Here is a 27,050-nt window from a genome sequence, read left to right as displayed (position 1 = left end):
CTGATAAAAAGTGAGGAAATAATACGATGCTGCCATTCTCGAAAGCCGCTTTTTCAAAATCACGTAAAATATATTTTTTTAAAGTTTTTTCCAGGGTAAAAAATGTACTTCAAATTTTGATATAACTAAAATTAATTTAATTTAAACACTTAGGTAAAAGAAATTATTATTGATTATTCCAATCAGTATCGCTTAAAAGCAGTTTACACGTAGAAAATACATTGTTGTTTTGTCCCAAGACCCGACCATTTTTAACATCTAAACTGCAATTTGTAGGACGAAAAATTGTCCCGAGATATCGCCACCGGGGCGACGGGAGGCTATCTCCGCGGAACAATGATTACCCACCGCGCGCGGCCGCATTGTCCTTGTGTGAACACGTACGGACAATGCCTTGTGCAATAGCGGCTAAGGAAAGGCCTCATTAGTGCATTGCGTTGCGTCGTCGCAACGGATCAACGCACCGTATGCCACACCTGCGTTAAATATTGATAGTCATTTTTTTGCGGCAGTATTGAGTGTGGCCAGCTTTGAGTATTTGATAAAAACCTTTAAACCCGTCGCAGAGCTGCGTCTCAGTAAGTGTGAATTTCAGTCTTCATTCGACAATGGATCGGAACAAACGTATTCTATCATCATTCCCCCGCTTTGTCTCTCGTCCGTCGATCCGTTGAAACGTCGACGCAATGCATAATGTGGCATGTCACTAAAAAATATATGTAAAACGACGCAACGTTGACAATGCAACGACCCAGCGAAACGCAACACATTAATGAGGCCTTTCTCTTACTTGACGTGAACATGCCACAACCAAAAAAAAATATGCCGAAGTTGGCTGCAAAAAAAAAAGAGTTTATCATTATTTTTATTTTTTTAACGTTTTTGCTTTTGAATTTTTTTATTTTTTTAAAAATTCATATTCTAGTTTTAGTTCTTCGTTTACAATTACAGTGGCTAATTTATGAATATATTTTGAGGGTTATAGTTAAATGAGTTCAGTTAGATTTGATTGTTTAGTTTGTTTAATAAGTTTTTTAGTTGCTTATACGGGAGATCATTATTTTGCTGTCTTTGTAGTCTGTTTATGTCATTTTGATTTTTTGTACCTCATAATAGTTGCATGTAACATATTTTAGTTTTTACAAAGGCTTCATAAATAAGATTTTTTTCCGAGTTTGGAACAAGGTTTTTGATTTTTAAAAAAAGACTCGATATGTCGCCTCTTTGCTTGATAAATTGTTAATATTTTTTTTTTTTAAATAATCAAAAACCCCAAAACATGTAACAAAATTAGTATTTCTATGATATATTTTTATATCTATCTTTTTTTATGAAAAAAATTTATAAAATATAAATGAAATACAGCGAATGGAAAAGTTGTAAAAGAAGTCATGATCCTTACAGTTTTAAAGTGGGAAACGTGTTTCTACGTGACGGCGGATTGGATATTCCCTCCTCATACAACCTTGGAGAAAAGTGGCTAGCGTCTGGAAATAAAATCACCGAGCGGACGCATGGCGTGACGAGAACCCATTCATGGCGAAGGAATCCGTGTACCGTGTTCTAGGAAGCAGAGAGAGTGTGAACACAGATACGTTTTACAATTCAATAATTTTCATTTTTCCTAGGCGGTTTAAAAACATTCAAACACACTCATATGTTGCACGTGTATCGAGGTTTTGAGGGAAACTTTTTGTAGGAAATGTTTTGAATATCAAAGTTGTTCAAGAATAAAAACAAGGAATGTATGCGCTATATTTTGTCGATTTTGCGTGGGACATATTTCTCGTTTTTATTTAAAGATTGTTTTTTTTTTTTTTATTTGTCCAAATCACGTTGAAAAAGAATGTAACGTAAAACGTATTTGCAAATTTATTATGAATTAAAATTAACATATTCTACAGAAGTGGAGAACATTTTCGATATGCGAACATGTATGTCAAGGCATTCACACTATTTACAAGGCTTAAGACCTACTATTGGTTGGTTTAAGAGGCCACTTTACATAATGTTTAACATTCACAATTCTTTGTTCGAACATCCATATTTCTTTAATTATTTCAACTGTTGATTTTTATGAAGTTAAACAGCTTTTATCTCTGGGAGAAAGTAGCCACTTAAACCAGCTAATGAGATACATGTTCTCTTCTCATGTTCTCCATCTCTGTTGTAATATTAACAGATTAACATCTCAATAAGTCCTTGTGGGGTCAAAACCAATTCTATCTACAAAAGTTCGGACAAACTAAACATATTGTTATAAATTAATGTTTCAGCTTTCTCGAGTATTAGAATCGACAGATTAATAAATTAAATTCATACGGTGATGTTAAAATATAAATAGTACAAAGTGCTCTTAAGCTTAAGTCGGTCATTTAAACCAGTAATTGGTAAGACATGAGTTCTGTCAATGCCTCAAACTGTTTATTCTGCTTTCAAAAATGTTTTTAATCTTTGTTGAGATACATATCAGACTTAAATAAAATCAAAGGCTCATAGCAATTAATTTTTAATGTCAAAATTTAATCAACAATGACAGGACTTTTATGTAAGTAGAAATTATTTAAAATACCATAATATGTATTAAGAATTTTTCGCAGTTGAGTAGAGCAGATATAAAAAGTGGATACAGAAATTTCTACATTGTTCGAAATATTTTCTTAATTGTTTTACACGGTGCGACGATTTATATCCTCGCAAAGCAGATAATGAGATGTTTCACGAACTGAAAGCTCAAAGCATTATCTGTTTAACTTAACGACAAATTAAACACCAAAACTGGGGAGAAGAATATTAAAATTGTGGTTTAAACAGAGGCGTTTGATATACTATACACGAACGTACAAATAACAAACGCAAATTCCCATTGGCCTGAGGCGTTTTCCCTTGTCACAACTTACTCCGCGGCATGAGCGAGGACGGTTTTTTAACCTAGGCTTTCGAAAAAATAAAAAAATATTTTTTTAAATAAAACAAATTTATGGGGAGCTTGGACTATCATTTTATATATTTATTTAGTTTATATTTACTTTTTTAAATCTAGGTATATAGATTTGAATCGTTGTTCATTTTAATTTTCGTAAATGAGAAATTAATTTCACTGTGTAAGATGTTTTTTTTTTGTGTGAGTAAACTAAAACACGTTCAATTTTTAGTTTTTTTCTAAATATATAAAGCCGAACTAAAGAAATCGGTGCTAAGCGCGCACATGAAATTATGATTATTGTTCATCAAAAACGAAGAAAAACTATTTTGAAATAAATATATGCATGTCGAGGCAATTGTAGGGTTGTCATATTTTTAATTCAACATAATTTTGTATAATTACACAACCTTAAGAGGAAAGGCGGTGGCTGAGGATTTTGATGAATAGGTATTTCAACATTATTTTTAAGTCATTCTCTTCTATAAAAGACAACTGCACGTTCGACTAATTATGCGTAGCTAAATTCGACGTTCTGCTGTCCCGTTTTTTTAACCCCAAAACTCAACAGGTTTAATATTTTTTAAGGAAGAGTACCATGAGAACAAAATTTTGAAAAAAATTAAATGTACCGTTTTTTTACGTTTTCCAAAAATAGTTATCATATTTGTATATCGTACATCCGAAGACGGCAAATAAAAATAAAAGTGTTTTTGGATGGTTCTTGTTTCCATAATGAACTATTTATCAAAAAAACAAAACAGCAGGGACACTTCAAAAGTAAATATCTATGGCGTGTAAAAACAACACTGCTCAAGTGCCATAATCTGGCGCACATTAGTTTATCAGTCTTTGCATTTTTTTATTACAATTTCAATATCCGACATAAGCCCTCTACATAATTTACCAAAATCGCAGTGAAAGGGGCAATAAAAGCGGTAGAGTTCAAGTCAACCGAAACCGCGGTTTATGAAACTGAAATTGAAAATAAATAAGCATACTGAATTTTAGACAAAAAAATTTTTTTTTTAATATGATCGAAATCGCTAGAAATACCCTTGGTCTTCCAAATGGTTTTCAGGTATGTGAAGAAAGTGCTTTCCCTGCATTTTTTTTGTTTTTTTTTTTAATGAAAATTTTTGAGCGTAGATGGCGTTTGATAAACGCAACAACCAAAGTCTACAAGCCGAGGCGTCTGCGCTATGAATAAACTCGATTCTTGCCTGACTGAACGAGGTGTCTCCAAACATACCGCAATATCTCCCCCCCCCCTCCACTATCTACCTCCCGTTTCTCCTATCTCTCGCTACTACCGATACCCCGAAGCGATTCTCTTTGTTACCCCGCAGTGGTTTGTTTGGCGTTTGACGCTGGCTAATATCGCGTTATCGCTGCCACTTCAAAGCGGTTCAAACTTTATTCTACCAACACCCCTTTCCACAAATCCCTGCTAAACACACCCTAACAACCCAACCCAAGACAACGTTCAAACCACCCCACCCCTGAATTCATTAATTGTGTTTCACGAGTGTTCTATTAAATACTTTACGTAAACGTAAAACGTTAAAAGTACTAATAAACGTCACTAGATGTAAATAAAATGCACTTATTCAGACAGCTGGTACACCACGTGAAAACACGGGACCGGGACACAACGCATGGTTATATAATCACGTGATTACACGGCTCCGGGATACAAAGGGTTTAACATTCTTCATTCTTTTTTGAGTTGTGCCAGTATTCTATTCAGCGTGCGACATGTCAATTATTTTCTTTGACCAATGTATGCTTTCATCCTTTAAATGGCATTTTCAGCCCAGTTCGTAGTCTGAAAATGAGTATTTTACTTGCGAGTGTACGAGGGTGACTCTAAAATAAATATTCTTAATTCTATGTCTAAAATGTTTTAAGCATTTTTAAACATTGAAAAGAGGTTCTGCATTTTTGATCGAATAAATTATGTCAAAAACTATAAGTGTTTTATACTTATTATCCTAGAATAGAAGTTCTTTGTCCCCCCACATTTCTGAGATAGTCGCCCATCGCGGGTAGTCTGATTTATCTTGTATATCAACACTATGGGATGAATGTGCATGCTGTAATTGGCTTTTCGTCGCTCCCGCCTGAACTAACCCAAGTGATGATTTGCCCTTTGATGTCCCGTAAATCGGATTTCACGTTTTGATGGAAATAAAAGAAGAAACATAACGAGAAGAATGGGGATTCCTTTTGTTCCAGGCTAAATCGTTGTTCAACAAATATATTTTTGGCACTAAAATACAAAACAGAGTTTAAATTATCGAAAAAAAAATAGTTTAAAGACCATGGTATAAAAAGCTGGGTTAATTTTTATTGTTTTCAAATCGACTAGAAGTACAATTGCAAAAATATCGTTTCTTTTTTGATTGCCAATTGTAAAAGGAACAAAAAACTAATGTACCTGTAGTTCAGACAAAACAATAAACTGAATAAATTTTCCAATTACATATATTACAAGATTCGAGTTTGTCCAAATTTTGGTAGACAAAAGACTGGATTTCACCTTCTCGGGAGTCATTGGGATTAATAAATTACAACAATTTCTTCACAACAGCTTCATTGGTTTCAGCTCTTTAACTTCACTGAAATCAACAAATGGAAGAATGGAAGAAATATGGATGTTCAAACATAGGCAAAATTATGAATGTTACACAGTGTGTAAAGTGGCCTCTTAAACCAGCCAATGACAAGTCATAAGCCCTGTAAATGCCTAGGTTTCGATATTCCCTTATTTGAGGTATTCTCCATCCCTGTTGTAATTTGTTCATTAAATGTATATTAATGTTTGAACTATTTTCTTAAACAAATAGTAATTTTGAAGATGTTTCTTAGTCAATAAAAAACTATACCTTATCAAGACAGTTGATTGATCAAAATTATTGAAAAAAAATAAGGCGAACTAATGTAATAGTATCTTTAGAAATGAAAAAAACGTGTTAGAAATATGGTGCTGGTGCAAAATCTGGCAAATATTAAAGACAAGAAATTGAAGATTGGACAGGGCCTTCCCCTTTCATAATATTGTGCAACTGCATGTACTTTGGTGACGTCAGAAGATACAAGGCAAACATACTCGATAAAGAAACAAGTGGTGCGGGGAAGGATCGAAGAGAATTCCTCTCAACGAGTTCCTAGAAGTGCTGGAGACAGAGGCTGATGGAGGCTGATCTTAGAGACATGCTTTCCTCCTGCTGTCGATGTGATAAACTCCTCGAGAACCCATTATGGCTTTTAGATCCCTTCAATATATTGCCGTGAGGACTATCCCGACAAGATAAAACGATCGAGAGGAGGATGTTAAGAAAAGTAATTTAAGTGAAATGATAACCGAGAAAATACGTAATATTAAAAATAAAATAACATTTAAGCAAAATGATTGCGTTGATAATAAATAAATAATGTTTCGTGTATAGTCAGTTCCTTATAATGTCAATATTGAGCTACAAGTGTACATCTGTAAGGCCTGCATCACATCAGTCCACAATTCCAGATTCACAAAGGCCTCGATCCTCTAACAATCCCTCTTCTGTCGAGTGGGCGGTCTCACGAGTATAATTGGCAGGTAATCGGCGCTAGCATCCATCTGCCGGCGAAGTAGAGTGTGGGCTCCTTTGATCGTAAAGGGTCGCTAGAAAGAATTGCGAAGAACTGTTATTCAAGTTAATGTTACGTGAATTCCGGGACGTTACTCTACCCCAGCGGAGCGAAAGAGGGGATGTTACAAGGATTAAATTAGGCACAAGTAACAGGGATGTTTTTAGCTGCACACAAATCCAGACGATTATAATCGATAAATATGTGCTTTGGTGTTTTGCTTTTTTGAACAAAAAATATAACTTTGTATCCATTTAAAAAGGTGATTTAAAAAATATATAGTTTTATTGAAACACAATGTTTTTGATAACAACTAATTATACTTTATTTTTTCATTAAAAATTTCCTTTTTTAAAAACTTTTTCTTGCATTCAAATATGCATATCTATACTGTAAAGTTATAAAGGATATAAAAAAAAAATAATTTCACATTGGAATAAGTTAATAAATTAATAAAATTAAATATTATGATGTTTATGTTTAAGTTGTCAATGATTATTAATTGTTTGTGTAGAGGGTTAATATATTATTTACCCAAAATTAACTCATGTGTGGCTATGCGGTAACGGATGTCTACCTCGGGTAAAAAACATTTAATAACTCTCTTATTTTTTTAAATAACCAACTCATATTTTTTGTAATCCTTATATGGACTTTTTTACACCAAAATAAGGAAACATTTTTATGAAAAATGCACGGGCTTTTTCTATAAAAAACAATTTCTTCATTTTGTAAAATAAATTTAAACAAACGAAAGAGATGCCAGTATTATAAGTGGTTTATTAAATTTTATAAGAAAGAGCACGAGAATATAGCATATCAGAAGACCGACAAGGACACTATTCCTTAGGGGCGGAGCTTGAGTGACCGAGAAAACAATACCGAAAGAGCACGATACAGAATTATACCACTTGTGGGACAGAGAGCACATCAGTCGCGTGAAGTTTTTTGTAGTATACTAAGCTGACGCTGTATTTAACACACCGTGTTCCCGAAATGTTTCTACAATTTATTCACAATTTATCTGATTTAAATTATTTTTTGACAATTCTTGATGGAATTTCATTGTAATGATGTAGTATTTACATACATTTACATATAAGTTATTAATCAAAAATACTTGGTACACTTCCACTCATTTCCACACTTAAGATAATATTTTGATTTCTATAAATCATCCTTACATTGTATAATATTCGCCAGTCTGAAGATGTCCATTAGAGGATGAAAGCGCTAATTGGTCAAACAAATAAGTGGAAGTGTACCCAAGGAAGTGTGCAAAGTTATTTCATTTAAAGTGTTCAAAAAATTTGTTCGTAACTAGTTTTAAAAAACGTGTTTACGTTGTCATTTTTGTGTATGTTTAATTATGATTTGATTATATCACGTATTACGTACTATTATTTTATTTCTTACAAGTTTTTTTTGCTAATTTTTTAGGTTTCATTTCAATATTATTCTAAGAATTTGTTTTAACAGCGTTTTTATTTATTCTAATAAAATCTAGTATTTATTTGCAATAAAAAATTGATATTCTTTTTTGCATTCAAATAAGAGTTGTATTAGCATAGCATACTTTCTAGTCTCCCGGTTGATCTATTTCCGCTAAATTCAGTCGTAAGTGTAATTCGGAATTCAGTCGACAACCAGACGCGGGCGGCAGCGCTTGCTGGCGGGATTTTAAAAGGAATGAACACAATTTCTAACTTTATTTTGCATAAATATGCTTTAATTTTATATTTTTTATGTAACATCTTTGAATAAAGATCATTTTTAACACATACCATTGTAAATAATTTGGTATTTTAGCTTACATTTCAAAATATCTCGACTTATGCTTGTGGTCACATTGTGTTACACCACCGGCTGCAAAGGGATTATTCAGCACAGTCTTTTAAGAGTTAAACAAGGGTAATGGATATCAAGGATATCTACCGACAGACAAAAATACTTCCTTTCAAGTTGATGCCACTGCATGACAAAACCAATACTATTTTTAATATCATTGACTTTTCTGCTCACACAAATTAAAAATACGCATTTGGTCATGATATTCACAATTACAATACGCGTTATTCGGGGAATCTTCGTGTGTCTAAGTTTCGCTCAACGAAGTTTGGCAGAAAGTCTTTGGAAAATATTGGCCATTCCGAATTTAACAAACTGCCCAAAGAGCTAAACACAAAAAGTCGAATAGAAAATCCAGAAGTGTCGCAATTAAAAATATTACTTAAATCTTTTTGATTGTGATAGTTATTAATGTAATTTATATAGATGGTGCAAAGTACTGTGTTTTATGTTTTATATATAATGTTTTTTTACGAATTCGGATGTACTGCTGACAAGCTGGTTTCGCGGTTTAGTGGGTTTCATTATTTTTCCTTTTATATTTTTTCTGTTCATGTTTACCTTCTTAAAAAAATTAACTATGCGTGATATTATGTATTGTCACAAAAATGATTTACTTGTATGCATGGTCCCAAACGAGTTGTTTTTAATAACTCCTGGGAATATAATATGTACGTTATGTATTATATGTGTTATTAATAATAAAAATATTCTAAAAAAAAATAGATCGTTTTCCTTTGTCTTGAAAAAAATCTTTCGTAAATTTATTTTATTTTAAATACGCCTTAGACAGTTTTTTGGTACCTTTTGAAAGTAAGTACATATTTTTTCATATAACATTAAAAAAAATATTTAATCAATTTTATTTTCGTTTACCTGCCTGTTCCTGTGATGTAACCGGAGCTGCGTTGCAAATCGCACTTATTAATTTATTTTTACAACTGCTGTAAATATTTCAACGATATCTTTGTAATCGTTAAGTTAACCTTAACATATAAGAAAAAAAATATAAAGCACTTATTTAGGTATATTAGACAATTTTTAATTAAATAATTTGTCCATCGGTACCTCTCAAAATGAAAATATATTAAACATTTATTTGAATGAAAGACATGTAATCTAATTAAGCAAGACACGTTTAATTTTAATAACATGGAAAGAGAGAGTGATTATCAGACAATCATTTCCTAACCTCAGTTTACCTATGGTTAACCTAAGGTAACCTCTGGTTACCACACAGAGGCTCGAAAGAGTTTTTTCACACAGTATTTTTATGTTATTTTCTTTTGTTCAGGAATCATACAGCACAATTACATATTTTATAGTTTAAACAGTTAGACTTAACTCTAATGGATCAGTGAAGTTTTCATATTATTTTATTATATCTATGGTTATCAATTAACTAATTTTTTTTTAGTTCAAAAAAGAAGGAAAAAAAACATAAATGGAAGTAGTTTAAAAATTTAAATAAAGTAAAAAGGTTATTTAAAAGTTTGTAGTTAGTGTTTACAAATGGAAATAATATTCAAAAAAATTAAAAATAATAAATCAATAAAAAAATGAAGGAAAAAAAATGTTATGTGTTAAGTATGTTAATGTTTTTTTTTTTTTCAGGATATGGCTCCAATTCGCTATCAGCAATGTCAAAATCATCGCTGGAAGCTCACTCACACCTTAGGCAACCAGGTATTCATAACCCAATCAAGTTGTACTGTTAATATATTAAATAATTAGTTAATTTATCTCGGATTAAATTAAAAACTAACAATACCGACCAAATTGTAATGAAAAATTGAAATAAAGCAAATAATGTATTTAATCAACAATGTTTTGTGAGAAGGTTTAAATTTTTGCAGACATGCCATAGGGAGTTATTTAGATCCCGACTTGTTGCAACGGAGACGGAAAATATTTTTGGGAGGGGAAAATTAAATTCTACGCATTTACACGGCTTATGACCTGTCAATGGCTGGTTCTAGGGGCTACTCCTGTCTTACAAAAATCGGACTTGCTCAAAACATTCTTGATTAAACTATCTAGTATAAGAAGAAGTATAAAAGTTGAAAAATTGTTTTCAGGCGTTGCCTAGTAGGTGAATTGATTCAGCCGGATGAATCGCACCCACATGATAAAGGTTTCAGCTGGTTTACTTCACAAATATGAACAGATGGAAAAGTTAAGGAAATATGCGAGTTTAAACATAGGCAGAAACAAAAATGTTACACATTGTGTAAAGTGGCCACTTAAACCAGCCAATGACAGGTCATGAGCCCTGTGGATGCCTAGACTTCCATATTACCTTCTCGATAATGTTTTCCCTCTTTGCCGCAGCAAGTTTAAATGTATTTTAGATTGAAATTTATGGCTGGTTTGTATAGCCATGTTTTGCCTATTTTTTGCAATCTTGACAACTCTTCAGCGACTGAAATCCAGCCTGGTCTACAATCATTTGGAGATATTAAAAATTTCTACGTACAATGCATTTTTTGGCATAAAGGAGGTATAATCACCTGGTGCTCAACCAATAATCTACATCTCAACTTAAGTAAGTGCAAGGTTATGAGATTTTTTCGTCTGGAAAATCTAATCATAAACGACTACTCACTGAACGATGAAATATTATCATCTGTGTCTAGTATACGAGATTTAGGTATTATACTTGACGTTAAACTTTCTTTTACAATTCATATTGAACATGGTATCAATAAATCCTTAAAACTTCTTGGATTTATTACAGCTGACACAGCTGACTTCAAAAATATCAATACCCTTAAAACTCTCTTATGTTCCCTAGTTCGCCCGCACCGAGTATTCCTCTGTTATCTGGTCTCCATATTATGATGTTCACATCAAGAATATTGAATCAGTTCAACATCGATTTTTGAGAAAGATGGGCTGGAGGTTAGGCTTATCCAGAGACCTATATACGTATAATGAGTTTTAAATATATCTTCTCTTCAAGACCGTCGAAATAAATCTGACCTTATAGTCCTATTTGAAATTCTCAACTCACTCTTCGATGCGCCTGAACTACTGAGCTCAATAAAATTAAATATCCCAACTAGAAACCTCAGACAAAACTTACTCTTTCATATCGATAACCATAGAAATAGCTATGGTTTTCATTCCCCTATGCCCAGAATTCTTAGGTCTGCCAACTAACATACCAGTCTTGATTTCTTTGAAAACAAGTTGTATTCTTTCAAACGATCACTGAATCAAATTCAATTACAAACATCTCTCTCCCGCTTCCACTCCCACAAAATCTACTATAAACCATTGTGTCTTTCTAATTTTTTTATAATTTTATATGTTTAAATGTGTCCATAAAAATGCCCATTGGGCGTATATATAAAAAAAGAAAATAACAATATTAACAAAATAAAAAATGTGCAAGAACAGCGTCTTCATAAAAATAAAAAACATGTTAATTACGGAACCGTTAACAATAAAAACAAACAGCGAAATTCGAACCAAAATGATGGCGAATATAAAATTGCGATTTTCCATTAGCTAATATGACGCGCCTTGCATTTGATGTAACTTGAATTGGCACTGATAAATATTGACCGACAAACATATAGCTGAATACACATGGCTTACACCCATATGAATATCGCTCCCTTGCTATACCATTTACAATACAAACGTCTGATGGTGTACATCGTTCCCTGAACGCGATGCGGTCAATATGTTTACTTACGACTCGCAAAAACTTTTGATATAAATCGCAAGAAATATTTATCATCATCACACCCCTATCCACACCCGATGGTGCATAGAGAATTGCATTGGTACACTTAATCCAGCATATATCGATCATCTGTAACATGAAGGTAAGACAATCAGTATAACGGTTAAGATATGCCAATCTTAGGGACTATGAAATATTGAAGTGTAAAAACACTATTGTAAATAAATGCTTAGCTCAGCCTTACGTCATAACGCACGGATCTCGACATTTGTGAACCTTTCGTACATAGTTTTACCACACATTCGCCTGAGAGATGGTAAATATATATGCTAGAAAATGGCAATCGAATTGTGGTAAAAGGGGTTCGAACCTTGAACCTATGATTTGTGAGTCCGTGACACTACCACAAACCACAACCCGGAAAAAATTGTGTAACTAAGAACGCAAATATTGACTCAAAACTATAACCAGGAATCAAAGTATTAAGCTTGTTTATTTTCACATCTTCAAGGGTGGTATTCTGAACGGTATAGCGCGCGTAGAGATCGCCTTTTCAACGCATTTTACATACCAAAAAATAACATATTCAGGGGTGATATTCTGAACAGTATAGCGTGCGTAGAGAATGCTTTTTTAGCGCATTTTACGTACTAATAAATAACACATACAGGGGTTTTAATCTAGACAGTATAGCGCGCAACGATAACGCTTTATAGTTTATTATTTCATTAACTTTGACGAAATGTGTTACACATTTTATAGAATTACCCTATTGTTTAATTTGAATAATAAATTGCTATGATATAGTAAAATTATCTATGTCCAGGCGGATGTAAAATACAGTTCTGTGTGTGAAATAAAAACAAAACTCTGTTTGAGTGTTTCCGACTCGATGGCTCGATGCTCCCATGTAAAAGTCCTGAATAAACTAATCGAGTGGAGATAAGTCCACCCCGTTGCTTGGTTGAAGCGTTTGTGTATTATTTTTGAGGTCCTTGGTTCGATTCCAGGCAGGATGGAAAATGAAATATTGTTTTAAAAAGTTTTTTTTAATGAAAAACCACAATATTTCATTATTGCTAAGCTGACACCTTAGCGTACCGCTGATTACCTTACTTATTCATTTCACGAACGATCGAACAACGCTGCATTTGGTTTACCGATGAAGTGCCCTATGCACTTCTGTTTGCTGGAAGAGGGATGATAATTAATGCCACTAAGTTGACATTTTAACAGAAAATTTATTTTGAGAAAAATGAAAGTAAAGACGAATGGAATTCCGAAGTACAGTGCGTTGGAATGGTTAATAACCGTATGTACGTGTTAGTGTCTGTCGGTGAACCGAGCAAATATAAAATTTCGTTTGTTTAGTAAGCACACTAGAATATTTAATTAAAAATCATTCTGCCACACACAAGAAAGATTTATTAAATGGACTGTACGTAACTTTTTAGGTATATGGGTGTATTTTTGGGGGTTCAATTCAGTTTTTAAAAGCTAAAATAAACAGTATTCGGGAGAGCTGCGAATCGAACGGTAGCGAAATTGGCGTTTTTAGTGACAGCTCCGTCGTGATTCAGATTGTCTTTGTTTAGCAAACACGAAGCTACAGTGCCAGCCACTGTTTGGAGACAATATACGGTGACAGGAATAAGCTTTTATGTGCCGAGCGTAACTGACCGTACTCAACAAACATGGCCATCGCACGCGTACCCTTCGGGGTAAGTAATTCCAATATTTACCTATACTGATGTTAGGAGCGGGAAAACTGAGGAAGAAGCTTCTCGACCGCGTGTAATTCGCAAACAGGACTTCTCTCGTTAATACAGCACCTTTAAAGCTTTTCGCAGTCATATTTTAAAGAAAGCTACGTCTGAAATACGGAGAAGTTCGACAAAATTTTCAACAGAGAGTTAGGAACAATTATATTTTATCTTTTTAAGTTATTTTTTATTTATTCATATAAAGATACATATTACAAAAAAAATAATAACGAATCCCTAACTCTATAAGACCATGAACCTGGTGTTAAGTTGGGATACAATATAACAGAAAGAGGAAGCGTGCTTATTATAAAAGAATACTATGTATAAATAAAAATTATAACATAAACATAATGTTCATGAACATCTGGACGACACGCTTAATAGTACTATATATAAGTCTCGCAGCAGTTTCCTGCAATGATCTCTTCCCTTAGACAAAATCTAAACTTGTACACTTCTTCTGAAAATGGCTTTCATTTTATGTGTTCATCCAGGACATTGAACACTCCCGGGGCCACAAAAGAGAAATTTCTCCGAACGAAAGTCGCACGTGTTTTTGGTGTTAAATAATTCAAATTACAGGAAAACCTTGTACAAGCATTCTGATTGGGATATGAAAGGGATGTGGCTATTTAAGCAATCACGATACGCTCGTCAAAATTGCTCAAAGGTATTTATTTAAATTTCATAAACGCCCGGAGGGCTTTAACAAGTAAGAGACATAGAGAAAAATATGCAAAAAAAGGAATAACAAAAGCGTTTGTTACATTTGAATACGTGTTTTTGCATATTATAATAAGATATATTTTTTAAATACCTTCTAATAAAAAATAGGTTCTAAGTGTTACAAAGTGGTAAAAATTGTTTTTTTTAAATCGATTTTTTATTTTATGTACTAATTTTTTTAAATAAAAATTTTAGCGTTCTTACAATTTACTCAAATATTAAAACTTTTGTGGCCATTTCCAACGAGTTGTAAATAATTCACTGTTAGAAAATAGATATCAAATTGGGATAGAGTAGGGTTCGAACCACGAACCTCTGATCCGTGAGTTCGCAACGCTAGCCACGGAACCACAACCCGATTTATTTTATAGAAACAGTCAGTCAACAATTATTAAATAAAAACATGTTGAAGATATTATTGAAATACAAACCAGTGAATAAGTCAACAAATAATTAATAATAACAAAATAAATTATGATAAAAAAAATAAACAATAGCCGAAGAAAAACCCATTATATAATTTATAAAAAGAAACACGTAGTCCAAGCGTTTATGAAAATAAAGTTTAATATAGCAAAAACTAACATTATATATTTAAAAAAATTTAAAATAAAGCACATGTGAAATGGGAAAATAAAAGTGTCAACTGTACAACGGTTGAAAAATCTACACAGTTAACTATTTATACTAAAAACATAGTGAAGAATGAGATTTAAAAAAAAAATGCATTTTTAAAATATCTATCTAGGCTGGGTCCGTATTTTAATGGGATGTTAAAAGTTGTTTTCAAATTTATCTACAAAGTAAAATAAAATTTTCGGTATGAAAAATAGAAAACATTTACATTTTTTTCTGACCATGTTCAATTACAGGTTACCGACAAAGATACTTTAAATTTTCATACAAATATACACATTTTCGTACACAAATATCGATGTTCGTTTATACCGTCTCAATATGTACAGGTGAAGATAGCATTTGTAATCGCGGCCCAGGTTTGTATAAGACATAATATCGTGATTCAATAAAGTTTATGCGTCGTATAATTTAAATTTTAGTCCTCTATCGTTCATATAATGTACATCCTATTTGTTTAGTTTTTTAGAGTCGATTTAATTATATTGGGACAGGCATCGGTATTACAGTTTCTCGAAGTGTCTTTGTGAGATTTGAGTTGATGGAATGTATATTTGTTTTCATTCATCCTCCTACACTCATTCAAACAAAATAATAAGGCATACGAATAGTCGATCTTTAATAAAGACCGATTACTGTTATCCAAGTATGTACATTTCGCTTTTAAAAGCAACTGTTGATGCTTCAATCACCCTCTATACAAGATCGTTCGCGTTAATTCTGTACGTGAGATAGTCCTGCACACGATTCTATTAGCAATTAGTGCTGAGGATTTCTACCCCTTGATCCGTCAAACATCTTCAAGGCACCTACAATGAGAAAAGTGGTCCAGGATAGCACTTCTTCTGATTTCATTTCCGTACGCAAAGAATACACTCGGAAAATCTTCTCATTTGATAAAATTATATTATTTTATTATTTATTCAATAAATCCAACATTAAATACACATTGTTCTACAATTTCTTTTGTACCATGAGTACATATTTTTTGTGGATATAGTTACTCAAATGAGCTATACCTATATACACGTTTTGAAGTATCAAAAAATCTAGGTATAAGAGTACATGTTTTAACAGTATGTATGTATGTAAAAATATTCCTATATTAATATGTATAATTTATGCTAATTTTTTAAAGCGTTATTACGATAGCTTTAAAACAGAATTTGACAATATGTTGAGTATGTCATAATTTTTAAGCAAAATAACAAGATTTAATTATCAAGAGATACATTATTTTTAAACATTATCGGTAAAATAGTTAATGTTACACAATGTAAAAGTGATCACTTAAATCAGTCTATGAGAAATTGTATGTTATTGGCACTGTTAATGCCTGTTATTTTCGGATACTAAAAATGCTCTCCGTTTTTTTAAATATTTAATACTAGAAAAATATTTTTTTGCAAAGAGCTTTTAGTTAATAAACGGATTCACTTTAGTTCCAAATATTTAACATATTATGATTGGATGTCTTAACCCTTTGCTCCCAAGACGGTAAAAAATTGTCCTGGCCTAAAATAACTCCTACATCTCTTATTTGAGAATGAAGTTTATTTATTAATTAATTTTTTTCCACATAATAAACAATGATTAATAATATAAATAATGTGACCTCACTGGGTTACCCTGTGCCAAGGACACTTAACAATATACTTTTTTTTTAATATTTCTACATGTGAGAATATACAAACAAAACTTAATATACAAAGACAATTAACAAATTTTTCAGACAGTTTTAAACACTACGTATTTATGTTTATATTTCACTTATGGTTCCTTTATTTTTTATATTTCATAACGTACAATAAAAATAAAAACATAAAATTAACTGTACATTTGTGAAGCAATTGATTTAATATTGGTTTGGGGGGATAAGACAGATAATTTTACTTTTACCTAGCTCAACTATCCATTTTTTATAGCCTTTTTAAACATTTTCTCGTAACTAATTGTTTTAATGGACAGTGGAAGAAGGTTTTAAATTTTAATTGCATAATACTCGAAATCCCTTTGTTCGAAAGTGGTATTGATTATTTAATTACTATCGGTAAATATTTGAACGTTTTTGAGAAGTTTCGGAAATTTTTAAGTAATTAATTTCAAGAAATGACGCCTGGGGATCAGTTTTGCATAGAGCCGTCACCCGTTTTGTGGTGTAAAATTATTATTTCTTAACAAACTTCATTACTGTAATTTAGTTTTATTTTTCAACAATTTTGTTGTTTGATTTTAAATTATAATGCTGATTTTTAATTTATTTTTGTATATAAAATGAAAAAATAACAACTTTTTATGTTGCAATTTCCTGGTGGTATCATTTATTATGCTATTTTAATTTCATACGTGGAGGTTAAAAAAACAATAAAAAACATTTAATTGCTTCACAAACTATAAACATAAATCAAAAAGAAAAAGGTCAAAACCTCTACTAAATCTGTGTTTAGCGATCAAAGGGTTAAGGTAGGATATTTAAGTCTTAACGTTTATTAAGAGGTAAAAACTTATAGTTACAACACGCCCATGGCTAATAGAGTCGCCCATACGGAGAAAAACAATTTTACGATTATTCGCATCGAAGTTAGCTTCAGAAGCAATATAACGGCCTATAAGCAACTCGAGAGTTGCAAGCGCTAACCGAAACCGTACATTTCCAAAAAATTTCATCGCGTTTGTTCTATGCGATAGAGCTAAAAGCTTTTTTAAAGAATTATTACTCTGAGGGTAAAAATATCTAATTTAACAATATGTACAAATATTTTGTCAATTATTTAAAATCTTTTGACAAGACAGAAATATATAAAAAAATCGATTTACTACAATTTTTTAAAAATCCATTTAAAAACAATCTAAATGTAGAATAATTACTTTTAAATATCAAAAGAATGATGATTTTGATTTGAAAAAAATGCCCAAAATGAGGGGAAAAGAATTACTTTGTCACTTTCAGGCGTTTCCTAGTTGGTCAAAGCTCTACCATTCAGCTTGAGCTCCTTTTCTTCACAATAATTAATAATTTGTGAATTTCACTCAGTTTGTAACGTAATCACTAATCATCGCCAGATTAAAATGTCTGCAAATGTTTAGACTTCCAAATCCCTTCTTTATTAAGATGTGAATCCATTAAAGAAAAAGATGAATGAGGAAGTTCAGTGGTTTTTTAATTAAAGTTTTTTTTGTTAATAGACTATCAAACTTATCCAAAAAAATAAATGTGAATTTTTTAAGTTTCTGAAATTACTGCGCCAGTGTCGTCACAAATTTTAGTCGGTGAGTTTTGCTGATTGGCGAGTTGGTTTCCCGGAAACAAGAAATTTATCACAACACTCTATGATTGGTTGATTCTTAATAACTTGTGACGTAGGTCAAAGTGGTTCATTTTCATTATTTTTTTGTACGTTTTCGAGATATTTCGCCGTGCAATTAAATGCTCTAATTTTTACTGCGTATAAAAAACATTTTTCATATCTAATTTTCCGTAGAACTGAACTTCCTGATTTTTACATTTTAAAAAAAAATCTTGAAACGGAACGTTATTGATTATTAAGACCCAGATCAGCTAATAACAAGGCAATTTTAAGTCCATAAACGTGTTTTGATTTGACAGTTAATCCTACATTAGGGGAAGTAATTCCCAGTTGGTGAAATAAAATTATTTGAGATCTTTGGAAATAACGAGTGTTATGGCCACTATTAATTACGGTCTCCCGCTATAAAGCGCGTCAAATGACTTTTTAATGATGTCGCAACATGAATAATGGAACTTGAAGTTTATTCTATAATTTCTGGATGCTAATTTACATTAAAATATAACGCTCTCAATTTTTCAACAAAAATGACTACATAAGCAACATCATGCATTATGTTCAAACATATATTTTTTTAAATCAACAAAATTGTTCATCGTTGTATTATTTTTAAATACTAATAATCATTATAAATTAAAGAATAATTTATAATTATTTTTTTTCATTATTTTGGTTTTTGTGTAGTAAAACAGTTGAAACCTTTATTGACGTGCTAAAGACCGAATTTTATCACCTGCCCCTGAAAATACTTCTCCATGTTTATATATCTGATCGGTTCGTTTAGTCAGCATATTGAGTAAAAAAAGTTGTAGGTCCACCTTGCTATCTAATGGTCAGTGCGTTTTTCTACCGTGCAAGGGTTCGATTTCTGACATTGATATAAGATATTAGTTGGAGGTTATGAAAAATTAAATGTAGTTAAATTTGTTTTTATATTTATACGAAAGAAAAATAAAATAGGCAAGAAACTAAGACTTAGAATTTTATAATTGAACATATTTTTCAATGTTCAAAAAATCGATATCAGTTGAAATTTTAATACCTCAGTTAAAATAAATAAAATGTACAGTAAGAAAGTGGGTAATTATTTTATGACTTCTTGGTAATAAGCTTTTATCTTTCCAAGAAATCAAAGTAATTTCTATGGTATGGTTAGAGGGGTTGTCTGCAGTATAATGGTCGGGTCGAGATTATTCAATTCATTCCACGGCGACAAAATACAAATGAATGTCTCCCTTAAGGCGAATCGGCAATCAGGGATTGTACTAATACTCGCCCTACGAGTTATGCTCCGTGGTAGTATGTGGTACGCTCCCCCACGGAGGGTGATTTCATGCCAGAAATATTGCTGCATGCATTTTATTTCCTCTGTATTTGCCCGCCTTTTCAAGAGATAATTCTATTTGATGCTATTGTTTCTACGACCAAATCTCTTTGAAAAACAAAACAATATTTTTCTCCCCTTCTTTTTTACTTTCTGTGTCTTCACGGTGATTTCGCAAGATAACCATCTTTTTATTACCTTATCTACTTAATGCTACACAGGGCACTGAATTAGCACTTTCATTTCAGCGTATTTCGATCATTCGTTACATGAAGGCACGATTATCAGTTTTGCGGTGCAGACTACCCGAAGACAATAAAATTTTGTTTTTATGTTTAGTGTAATAACTTATACTATTTAACTACTTAAAAGTTCATCACTAGTATTCAAAATACATCAATATTAAGGTGCCTTACTTTCGTTTTTTCACTATAAGATTTTTTTCCAATAAAATGTGCGAATTTCGTTTATTTTGCGGATAATTTACATTGTGGTAGGACATTAATCACAGAGTAGAGGAGAGTGCGGCAGTACCGTCACCCTAAGATTTATGTAGAATAAAATATAAAATGACTTAAACTAGATGTACACGAGTTTTTTCAGAATTATACAACTTTAATAATGAAATTTGAAGGTTGTAAAAAATACACATTTAAAAAGTAGTCCTCCAGTACCGGTCAGTATAAAATGTTTTTTAAAAAAAGATTATAATCACAAATATATTGATTTGATAATTCCGAAATATTGATACAAGCCTCATGGACCCAAATATTGCAATTTCCACATTGTATCCAATCCTCTTCGTAAAATGCAAGTTACAAAGGGAAAATCGCCTCTTTCTGAATAATATGAGGGTGACTTTGGTTTACATTTCTCTTTTTCTTGCCTTTCTTCCTGATTTTTGTTCCTGAAAGCAAATTTTTGCCTTTTTTGCCAACGTCTTTACTTGACAGTAAATGTATTCCTCGGTCAACTGAGCTACTGGATTTTTTTGCTCTCTTCTTGTTAACTTGTTAAAATTTAACTTTTTTCAGCTTTACGACATCGTGCAGTGGCTTTTTTTTCAAAGCATCGGGGACCGGTGACATTTTTAAAACGATTGCTTTGAAGATGTCAACTGATTGGTCAATAACAGCGATAGATTGAGATTTTGATATTTGAGAAGAAGAAACCATTTGAGATTTGGACGCTGAAGAAGCATTTTGTGATCCGACTTGTTTGGGAGCTGAAGATGATTCTAACTGTTGAGTGGACAAGTTTGTCAGTCATATATATCCAGAAATTGAAGCTATCGGTTCTGAGTGTTAAGAAGATAGAAGCTTTGGTTCTGAAGACATTCTTATTTAAAGAGTGAATTTCAGTACAGCAAAAGCATTTACGCCAATGTCGATGTGAGAAACTCTGCTCAATGCGGACGGAACAAACTCTGCAATATCATATTCACTGATTCTTATGCCAGGGTTTGATATCACCAATAATTCACATGCATCGTTGTAAGTTGATTTAAAATGATTTATGAACGTGCAATCAAGCAGCTAAAGCTAATCAATTGTGTGAAATGGTATGCTGATCATGTGAATGTCAATTTTTTCTAGCAAATTCAATGACATCCAAGTTTTGGTGACTGGCGTGCCAATCTATAATTAGCAGAACTGGGTTCTGTTCTGTTGGACTCGCATATTTTGTTAAGTGACACATCCACCTCAAAAAAATGTCGGCATTCATCCAGCCATTTAGCTAGGCTTCAGCTACACTCTCGTATGGAGCGTTAATCATGAGTCTGTTATCCGTGGGAACACGAAGAGTGGTGATACGAACTGACTCCCAGCGCTCATTGCAAAAAATACAGTCACATTTTTTCCACGCTCTACGGAAATAATTTTTCCGACTTGTCTTTGGTTTTTAGTAGCTATCACTTTTGCATGTTTCTGGACAATGCTAATACCAGCCTCGTCGCAGTTTCATATTTTATGGGGAGTAAAACTAAACTATTGTGTTAAGTTTTCAAGACTTTCAAATAACCGCTCTACTTTAATTTTATGAAAACCAACAACCCTCGTTAAACTTGTTAGTTCAGCAGTCCGCAATGACAAGTCACATTGTCTTTTCATAAAATAACAATAGTTGAACTTCCCGGCAGATATCTTCTCCGTATTGAATTGAAGAGGTAATATTAATTTTTCGGAAAGTTGGAAAGCCAGTTTAAGAAGTACCAGCCTATTTTAGAGTATGAGCCTATGTGTCCAATCCTTGACATGTTTTGCCAACACTTGTTTGTGTTCAAGTCAGAAAAAAAGTCGTGTTTGAGTTGTGGAAACGATCCATGACAGTCTTAATGTATACCTCTTTTTTGTTTTTTATGGCACTCATTTTAATGTCTTTCTAGGTACCTTATACCTGTTTGCGTCCTGACGCGCACTCATATCCTTAATTTATACATTTTCTACGGCTTTATGCATGTTGGCAGGATCCCAGGTACCCTTCATAATGTTTTTTTCACCTGACATCATTTGTGTAGGTATACCTATAAAGAAATTAAACAACTTAAAAATAAATGTTTGGTCAATGATAAAATATAACACTCAATGTGTGATTTAAACATGTCTTATAATAGTTATATAAGTGATTAATTCATACCACGTTTAAATGGTTGAATAATCTCCACTGATAACCCACTGGACTTTACTTAGGTACTGTACGTTTACCGTGCGCAGTGCCCATCGCAAATCTCCACACTGACAGCAAGCTGGTTGCGACAAGTTAACGCCGCGTAGGGCATGTACTTATGAGAGCGAATTACATAAACGCCGCAAATTTCGGAAACATTAACTGGCTGGTACTGGATGCCAGCCGGTACTGCCGGACTCTCCCCTAAGTGAATATTGTATTCATTTCGCTGATTTCAACCGGTTTTGTCTGAAACCCATCTTCAGGACTTATAATAATTACATTTATACTTTTTTCAAATCGTTTAATACGACAAAATCTGCGTTGTTTTGTTTTGATGATTTATAATTTTGATCTAGTAAAGATCACTTATCTTTGTTAAGTTTGCCTGTTTAATAAAGCTCGCTTGTTGTTGTAAACGTTCAGTCACTACTTCGGGATCATTTCCGTTCCAAGCATTAAAAGGAGTGCACAGGTGTATTCTAGATTTAGCCTGTCAATGGAGGCACTTAACCCGAATCCCCTTTGATTTGCGTGACAAACATACACAAGTCACCGCCGCCGCGCCGGTTGGTGGTAAATGCGAGTGTAGGGTACGGACAACGTACTAGCAAACCTGCCTTCATTTAACCAACTGTGTACTTCCACCCGGCGCGGCCGTGGGACTTGGGAAAACCTTCCCTGAAAAAGGTGAAAGAATTTACGCAACGCACTTTATTCCTTCAACTATGAGAACCTTGCGTCGAGTTAAAACGTGGCAATTTTTATTCCTTTCACAGAAAACAATTAAAAACTACATGGTACGCATACTGTTGTATAAAAGTGGAGTTTAAATTTACAACCGTTACGACTATGTACCAATAATGTTTATTGCAATAATGCAATAAAATGCTTACAAATAAGAAAGAGTATAGTTTTTTGAGTTATAACCGTTTATTTTCATAAACTTTGGGATATATTTAAATTTTGGATCTGCCCTCGCTTTGCACCAAATTGTGAAAATCTGACGACCGTTTTAAGGACTATACCTAATGTGTTCTCACTCCGTTTGTTGCAAAAAAAGAGGCCGCCCGGAAACCGTTTCCATATTACACCGTAATGCACCATGGGTGGCAGATACAAATTTCGCAATTGCTCGCTTGTTTTTCAACGGAAAAACGGTAACATTTTATTTTTACAATAGTAGGTGCAAAAAGTGTAAATGGGAAAAACTGATCTCTTCCCCTCTTTCTAAGTTTCTTGTTTCTATTAATTCGCATTAACAATATTGTTATTTTTTGTTTCAATGCTATAAATCAAATCATGGAAAAAGTTTGTTCTCTACCTTTTCTCAAAATTTCTAGTTTGGATGTTTTAGGATAAATTTTTCGATGATGCTGCCCGTTTATAATGTTTTCGCATCCAGGTTCTTGTAAAACATACATCTAAAACGGTTTAAAATATCTTCGTACAAATAAATATCCGAGAATCCGTGAATTATTTCATCTCTCCCTCCCAAAGAAGCAATCACTCGAAGCAATATCCAACTGAAAGAAAAGCGTATGTTTCCCAACTAATTTAATATCCTATTTCCAATTGCACTACCCAAAAATAAACGTGCAGACTGTAAATAAATAAAAAATCAATAATTGATACAATCTCTGACTCGAAATGGTATGATTGCAATTTATATGAACAGTAAAAGTGATTACATTTCGATTTAGTGACAGAATTTGGTAGGGAGCTACAAACCCTACGGGAAGAACCTTTGTACCACCCCAAAGCCTATAATCAACCCCACCCGCATTCCTCTTAAATACCATACTTTTTTTTTGACCGATATATGCTCGATGAAATACTCGAGTACAAATATGTTTTTTTGTTTACGAGAATATCAATCATTTAAATCAAAATTAATAAATGAAAGTTATATAAAAGATTGATTGATTCATTTAGTAAATAATTGTCTCATGTCTCATCAAAAAAGCGATAGCTCGTTAAAACAAACTTTTGTTCATTTTTTATGATATATTAAATAAATAATTACATTTACCAATAACCGTTTTGAAACACGTAATTTCAGTGTCCAGAAGACTTGGTTATAAAAGTCTCGAGAATAAATGTATTTTTATTGCAGTGTTTAATAGACTTCATTATTGTTTAATAAAATAAAACATAATTGATATTTTATTCATTCTTTAATGAAGTGTCGAAAGGTTGCATTTACCAGTCACCGGGAGTAGGGGAGGTTTGGCGAGATAGTTTGCAAAGGGTGGCTGAGTATTTAATACTTTTTCTAACTACCCCATGGACTGAATATTGATGGGGTGAAAAGAAAGCTCAGCTAATTCTTCCTCCATCGGGAATTATAACACAATACATTAGGGCATAAGTCATAAATTTTTATTACCTCTAAATATACAAATCGCCCCTGTTAAGAGATATTTAATTGATATTTTATGCTAATAGAAAAGTTAATTTTTAATCACACAAAACGTAAAAAAGACTATCCTACATTTATTTACGGGAACCGTTTTTTTTTACCTAGGGATTTTGATACACTGTTTTATAACTTCAGATTATTTAAATATTCCATAACGATAATCACCAATATTGTTTTTTTTTATGTTTATTTTATTTTATTTTATTTTATTTTATTTTTTTACAATATTTGTTATTTGTAAACTGCGAAGTGATATATTAATGATATAAATACAAAACAAACAATTACAAAAATACAAATGGAAAATAAATAAATAATAAGACTCGATGAGTAGGAAAATATTTTTGATACCGTTACCAGATAGAATTTAGTATATATGATCTGTAGAGTTATTTAAAAAAAACACTTGCATGTTCATTTTTCAAAATGACTCGTTTGTATGTACTTAATAAATGCTTAAAAAGTGTTTACTGTTAGCATAGTCAAGCATTATTTTTTTATGTATTTTGTTGTCAAAATTTTTAACAACTCATTATGTTAAGCATTACATACTGTTATCCAAACTGCAATCGATGTAAACTTAAAATTATACATGCTCCACAATGACTTATAGCGCCACTTATCCTAAAAAGTTTAACAAAACCAAGGAAATAGTTTTACACCGCTTTGATGCTAAAACCATGTATCTCATTATGAATTTGGAAAAAACAGATGAACTACAATTATGTATTGCGCATATAATTTTTTATTGTATATCTGTACTATGTGTTCTGTGTTCTGTGTAATTTACCACTGTAATTGAGGTCACTGGCCTGCCGTGGTGCATTAAAAGATACAACATATTATCGGGAAGGTAATATGCAAGTCTAAGTATATCCAGGGCTTATGTATGTTCTCTCATTGGCTGGTTTAAGTGACCACTTTGCTATGTCTTTGATATTCCTTTCCCAAAAACATTTCCCTCTCTGTTGAAATAAATAACAATCTTTTAACATCCTAGGGCATTACAAACCCCCCCTCCCGTGTCTCCAAACATTGAGATACACTCAAAATATTGTTACAAAATATTATGATTATTGTTATTGTTCATTTCGAATTGCTTATATTATTTTGTTCGACAGTAAGAATTATACTTCATTTGTTAAGATTCTTATTACTTGTTTTTTGTTTAGTAATATTATATTTACTGTATACATTATTCACGGTTTTTGTCACAGTTATTTTTAAAGTATAAAACAGCGTATAAGCTTTCTGAGTGAACTTTAAAAATATAAAAATTCTGAAAATGACAAACTTATTTCTTTATTTTCTATCTATATATATAAAAATAAGTTTAGGATAGTTTGTCCTTTATAGGCTCGATAACTACCAAACCGATTTACATTAGGTTTTTTTGCAAAATAATCCAATTCACGTGACTTGGGTTTGTAAATGATAATATCTTCAACATGTTCATCAGAAAAATAGTTAGGTGCGAAAATGTGTTTTTCATCTAGCTTCCAGAGTTGCATTCGACTGAAATGCATATTCCAAAAAATTCGGAGAATGCTGTTTTTTTCTACATTAAAAAAGTTCGTATATTAACTTTTACAAACATCGATTATGTTTGGATACTGAATTGATTAATTTCCTTACAATTTCTTAATTTCTACAAATTACCTTATTTTTAATGGATTTCTAGTAATGCTTAAATAATTTCAACCAACAATTTATACATTTTTGAAAAACGGATTCTTACACAGAATGCACCTTTGTTTGTTAGTTCTAAATACAGATACAAATGAAATACAATACAAGAAAAATTAAAGCTAGGACAATTTTTAAAAAATAATAACTACCTGAACACAAGATCTGGTCTATTTTAGTTCTTTCTTTTCTTTTGGTTTCGAATTAAATGTCAAGGACACGTCAAAACCCGTCTGGCTGTTAAAGAATGGCTAATTAGCGTTGAGATTGAGTTGAGTGTCATAATTTTAGAAGGCTCAGGGTAAAACGGGGTCTAACTTATCTTTATTAACGCGTATTTCTCTATTTTCTTCATGGATTATGACACTAGAGTAGTGATTTTTTCCGCGATTATGATTTGAGCACGACGAGAACTCT

General features: G+C 32.3%; 1 protein-coding gene across 4 annotated transcripts in view; it reads left to right on the top strand.

The window, feature by feature from the left end:
• The window catches only part of Ets65A (DNA-binding protein D-ETS-3), a 155,411-nt gene that overhangs the window by 102,994 nt on the left and 25,367 nt on the right, over positions 1-27,050 (top strand). For all 4 annotated transcript variants that reach the window (XM_088230150.1, XM_088230149.1, XM_088230151.1 and 1 more), the window contains one exon: positions 10,019-10,090. In XM_088230150.1, coding sequence (XP_088086276.1) covers positions 10,019-10,090 — 72 coding nt within the window. The remainder of the gene's footprint in view (positions 1-10,018; positions 10,091-27,050) is intronic.

The sequence above is a fragment of the Micrasema longulum genome, unplaced genomic scaffold (genome assembly GCF_059751315.1).
Source record: "Micrasema longulum isolate JH-2025_06_02 unplaced genomic scaffold, ASM5975131v1 h1tg000735l, whole genome shotgun sequence".
NCBI lineage: Eukaryota > Metazoa > Arthropoda > Insecta > Trichoptera > Brachycentridae > Micrasema > Micrasema longulum.
Note: the sequence above shows the minus strand (reverse complement) of the source record. Positions and strands in the feature narration are given on the sequence as shown.